Source organism: Ovis aries, chromosome 8, assembly GCF_016772045.2.
Source record: "Ovis aries strain OAR_USU_Benz2616 breed Rambouillet chromosome 8, ARS-UI_Ramb_v3.0, whole genome shotgun sequence".
Lineage (NCBI taxonomy): Eukaryota > Metazoa > Chordata > Mammalia > Artiodactyla > Bovidae > Ovis > Ovis aries.
In genome coordinates, this window is record NC_056061.1 from 52,927,872 (window position 1) to 52,933,304 (window position 5,433).

The 5,433-nt window shown below is 41.8% G+C and overlaps 1 protein-coding gene across 2 annotated transcripts; it reads right to left on the minus strand.

Moving 5' to 3' along the window:
- Window positions 1-688: 688 nt before the first annotated feature.
- Window positions 689-5,089, minus strand: RIPPLY2 (ripply transcriptional repressor 2). Of its 2 annotated transcripts, none has more exons than XM_027972596.3 (3): window positions 4,614-5,089; window positions 4,221-4,285; window positions 689-964 (listed from the first exon to the last, which is right to left on the minus strand). In XM_027972596.3, exons 1-3 carry the CDS (start codon window positions 4,977-4,979, stop codon window positions 817-819), a joined length of 579 nt encoding a protein of 192 aa, XP_027828397.1. In that variant the 5' UTR covers window positions 4,980-5,089; the 3' UTR covers window positions 689-816. The 2 variants fall into 2 exon arrangements, with proteins under 2 accessions (XP_027828397.1, XP_042109373.1); XM_042253439.2 differs by having other exon boundaries at window positions 689-3,841.
- Window positions 5,090-5,433: the final 344 nt, after the last annotated feature.

Genomic DNA, 5,433 nt, shown 5'->3' on the forward strand with positions numbered 1-5,433 from the left:
TGATATTATTGGAGAATGTTTCCTGTCTGCCAAATTTCTTAGCTCCCTTGTGTACTGAAATGAAAAAAATGATTATCAAATTCTGGCATTTTGTCTCCCCTTTTTTAGACTCCATTTAAGTAAGATGTTTTGTTTTAACTCTGGGGATCCCTCAGTGTGGTGCCATAAGTACTAAACACCCATGCTATTTTACTGCTGAATTTAAGGGCAGCAGAAGAGTATTAAAGTGAGAATAACTTGACTCACCATTCATTAAAATTGCTAAAATTTAATATTCCTAACATTGATTCCCAATCTTAATTATAGACAATGATTTACAATCTTTTTCACCATCTGCTAGCTAATAGATACTAGTAACATGGGATTGATAACATAAGGTGATTTTCCTCATTACCTAATAAGATAATACGCCTCTGTAACTACAACATCTAATGGGGATCAGTAGGAAATACCAGATGTTACAAAACTCAGTCTTGAAAATTAAATATTGTTATTCTTTGAAAAGTCATACATAAATGTTTTCAAAATTATAAACAAAGATAAATTTGTAATTTGATGAAGCGACCCAAATTATCTTTTGTAAGGTCCAAATGTTTACAATACAATCAAGACACTTGTAAACAGAACCTATTTTTAAATTCCAACATTGTATTATACTGTAGGGATGAAAAAGGCCAAACTACCATAGTAATACTGAATATTTCATTTTATTAATAATTTATATACAAATAAATTAATTTTAAAAGGATTATGATACATTTGTACACTAATCTAATTTGTACCTACAAGCTTTGAATGTCATCAAAAGTAATCAGGTTAATTTTCACAGATCAGCTCCTCAGTTTCGTCTTCACTATCAGAATCTTCATAAAATGAAATTGTGGCTTGAATTGGAAAATTTTTCAGAAGAGCTTCTGCTTCTTGATATAGGTAATCATAACACTTTGATTTTGGCCAAAATAGTCTGAAAGAAGCAGACAACATAATATGCTTTATTTTTTTTTTTCACATTCAGAATCTTTGTTCTCATGAAATGCTCAAATTTCAAGCGCTCCATATATTTATCAACTGATTTATGCATTTAAATAGAGTTTAAAATGCTGGTATTCCAGCTTTCATGGAGTCTATTTGATAAAGTATTGATAATTGATTCACTGTTTTAAATCTTTATCCAAGTTATAAGTTGGATCAAATTCACATTAAACTCTCCATGAGCTTAAGATCAATATTTAGATAGCTTACTTCAGGCATTATGGATATACTTATTCTTACAAAATACAGAAGAAGATTTATCTTCCAATTTCCAAATTCCTTTGGGGAAAAGATGAATCCTACCATGACATTAAATATTGGGATGATAAAAACTTTATAAAGATGACAAAATATTATGCACCTTACACAAAGGCAGAAATTACCTAGCATCTTGTTTGACACTCAGACTTAGTTCGTAGATACAGATGGAACCAAAGCAAGTTTAGAAACATACAAAAAGCAACTTTTTCAAAAGGCTATCTCTGACCACAACCTTGATCCCATATCTCTCCCTTTTCCCCACCCAACTAAATTTGGGAACAGTATATTGAGATATTGAAAATAATACTGATTTTGTACAAATAATCTGCATGTAAATGTGATTACCTTAAAATTTCAAATTTACAACAAATATTAATCTTACCATCTGATCTTCTATTATTTTTCATTCAAGGGAAATAAAAGGGTAAGGTTGCACCACCAACTAGAGTGCCTGGTATTTTAGTGTACAATAAGTAGCCTCATGTGCCCAAATCAGATTGATTCTAACAAAGAGAAAATTTCATTATGTTCAGTATGTTCCATTTTAGAAAGCAAAAACATAGGCAATGTCGTTGATAAATGTTTCTAGCCAAACAGTTAAGTTTATAAATTGGGTGCCTAAATAAGCAACATCAGTAATTCAGTCATTCCATAAATATTTTAGTTATCTCTTATGCCAAACATAACTCATAATTCAAAGACAGATAAATCATGATCCCTATCTTCAAGAAGTTGATAATTGAGTAAAAAGAATCAGAAACACACAATACTATACAAGACAGAACTTAAAGAGAAATACAAAGAAACGGCTGCATTAGTTCAGAAAAGAAATTGCTCCTAAAAAATGTAATTGGTTTTCTAATGTGTAAAACTGTCAAACCCAAAGAATGTTGTTTAATTATTATCACACTCTGTCTCCCTAGAATCTCTCACTGGCCATTTTTCTTACAGGGACTTTACACTTTGCTGACTTCTCCCTGTTCTGTTTGATTCTTCCCAGTCATGTTTGTGCACCTCTCTTTCTCTGTAGACAGGTTAGATGCTGGCCTTCCCCCAGCATTTTATCAAGAATGATCATCTTTCCTCTTTCACTCCTCCAGATGACCTGACTCACTGCCATGATTCCCTTAACTGTTTATTTACCAAAGCCTCCCAAGTCTGTATTTCCACTTAAGAACTGGACTCTGGACCACTGACCTGTATATGCTCTTGACTGGACAGATCTATTTGGAGGCCGCATATGCACATGAAATATGACAAATGGGAAATCTGACATGCTATCTCGTTCCCAAGTTATCTTTTAAGCCTTAATTTCCAGGTCATTAGTATAGCAGTCACCGGGTCATCAGCCATCAACCTGGGAACCATTCTGTCTTTTTACTTCTATTTACCTACCATATCCAATACATCATAACCCTAAGCCTGATCTACTCTGTCAACTAAGCATTCCCCAAATTCACCCAGTTCCATCAATGACTTAATTGCAATAACTTCCAATTTCACTTTTGATGTTCTAACTAAGGCTATATATGATTTCCTTACTGATTTTTTTGAAGCATAAATCTGATCACATTAATATTTTAATTAAAATACTTTGAGTAACCCCCAATACCACCTACAGAATAAAGTCCATAAGTTCCCAATGCCATACACAGGATCAGGACAAAAGTCTTGTACCAAGGTATACAAGATCTGGCTCTGGCTTCCCTGCTGGAGTGACCACAGCTCCACACACTCAAATATCAGTTCCTTGAGGCTCCCAGAAGGAACTGTGCTATTCTTTTCCCTCTCAATGTCTTCTGCCCCACCCCTCAGGTTCTCCACTGGGTTAACCTCAAGACTCAGCCAGGTAATCACATCTATGATACACACTTCCCTGACAGTTTCCCACCTCCCCCCTCCTGGTAGAGTTAGTCATAAAATTGACCAAAGTAAACCATTATAACACTTCCAAAGGGCTGTGATTATCTTTTCCTGTGTTCTTCAATAGTGCTAGCAAAGAGTAGGAAATTAATCAACACTAATTGACTACTATGGTCTTTCCCTGGTGGCTCACATGGTAAAGAATCTACCTGCAATGCAGGACATCCGGTTGGATTCCTGGGTCAGGAAGATCCCCTGGAAAAGGGGTATTCTTGCCTGGAGAATTCCATTGACTGAAGAGTCTGGCAGGCTACAGTCTATGGGATTGCAAACAGTCGGACACAACGGACAGACTAACACTTACTGACTACTACTTGCTATTATAAACACATGCACATTCTACAAACTTTACACAGCTCTTCATTTAACAGCTCTCTAAAGCAAGCAATGAAAACAAGCTTTCACCTGATTAAAAGCTACTATCATCTTGCAGGAAGACTGACTTCCTGTGGCTAAGAACAGCAAACTAGGTCTTAACTGTTAGGTCAAATAACTTTCAATCGCTTTTACGGTCCTGTAATCTTTGGGATTTTCATTACGTTTCCATTCTTTCTTCCGTCTCAAGTTCCATTTGCTGATTTGTTCGGTTTGTTGTAAACCGCAATTGCGAACACCATTCTTGATTCTGGTTTGGAAAAGAGTAAGAATATTTGCACTCAGCCTGGTGCGAAGCCAGTTTCACTCAAACCCTTTGGCATTAAAAAGAAATTGTTTCGCAGGCACAAGACGTCATCATTCTACTTTTACTAATGCTACCCGCGTTCCCTCTTCATAATAGATATTTTAAAGCGCTTACTGAGTGGGCACTGATTAACCGTTCTTTCAGATGAGAGCGTTAACTCCATTTTTCAACTCCATGAGCAAAGGACCTCTGGGACTAGGAAGATAAACCTCGAAGGTAGATTTTTCCAAGAGAGAAAAACTTCGGCATCAGCTGCTGAGCAGGGCTGTGCGAGACCCTTCCCTGGAGCTGCAGGAGCCCTTCGATGAGGCCTGTCACTCACCTGACTGGGTGTCTGTATTGGGAAAGCTTTCCTGAGGCGTCCGTTATTCCGAGGCCATCTGGCATCTGAGAGGGTGTAAGGAAACGGATCGCAGTTATCACTCACCCCTTTCTAAAAAACTGCAAACCCGGGCGACCAAGCGTTCCTCCCGTCGGCAGGGAATGTGACCCCGGGGGCTCAGAAGCCTCCCTCCCGGCTCGATCCTCGCGTCCCGGGAGCGGCGGACGCACTCACCGCACAGCACAGACAAGGCCACCGGTAGGGCCACCGGCGGGTGAGATAATACGCCAGGGGCAGGCCAGGCGCGCGTCTCCCCGGGGGTCCCGCGTACCCTGCGTGGCTCGATCAACTGAGCCCCTGGGAGGCGCGGCCCGCCACGCACGGCTCACTCACCGCCTCCACGGCGTGGTGCGGTGCCTCCTGCTCCTTCTCTCCTCCGTCTTCAGTCCACGGTCTCCAGAAGACTGCGGATCTGCGAGGTGGGGAGCACAAGGCGCGCAGAAAAGATGCGAACCTAGACCCAGGAGACCTGACCGCAGCTGGGCCAGGGTGGGGAGAGTGTGGGGCTGGGAGAGCCGAGGGGAGGAGCCGGGAAGGCGCAGGCGGGAGGGATGGAGCAGGGTAAGCGCGAGGCGGGGCCAAGGCGCTGTACCCGGAGTCCGCGCCCCTGTGCTGCATCCGAAGATCCGGAGCTGGCGGCGGGCGACAGAGGTGCGCGCACTGGCTGCTTCGGCTCTCCGTACGTTTCGCGACCTCCATGGACAGGCTGGCCCCTGGCACCCACCTGGTCCGAACCCAAAGCTTTATATAGCCCCCGAGGCCCGGAGCATCTTTACACGCTCGCTCCCTGTCTCCCCTGCTGGCGGAGTAAACAAAAAGGCTGCGCGTGAAGGCGCAGCGGCCCGAACCCCGGGGACGAACGCGTGCAACTCCCAAATGGCCCGGGAAGCTGTTTTGCCAAGCGATTGTTAATCACTCTTTCACCCTTGGCTGCGGGGATGGGGTGGGGTACAACATTCCTCAGAGCATCCAATTTCCAAGTGATGAGGCTAGGAGGGGTTAAACCTAAACGGTTCTACACGTTTTGTGTATTTCTGCAAAGAAGGCCAAGTGGCAGATCTTTGCTCCATCGTCCCATGGCTTTTGGCCTTCGGCAAATGCCACTGGTTCTGGACTTCTTAGGAAAGGAATATTGTTTTTATTTGTTTGTTTG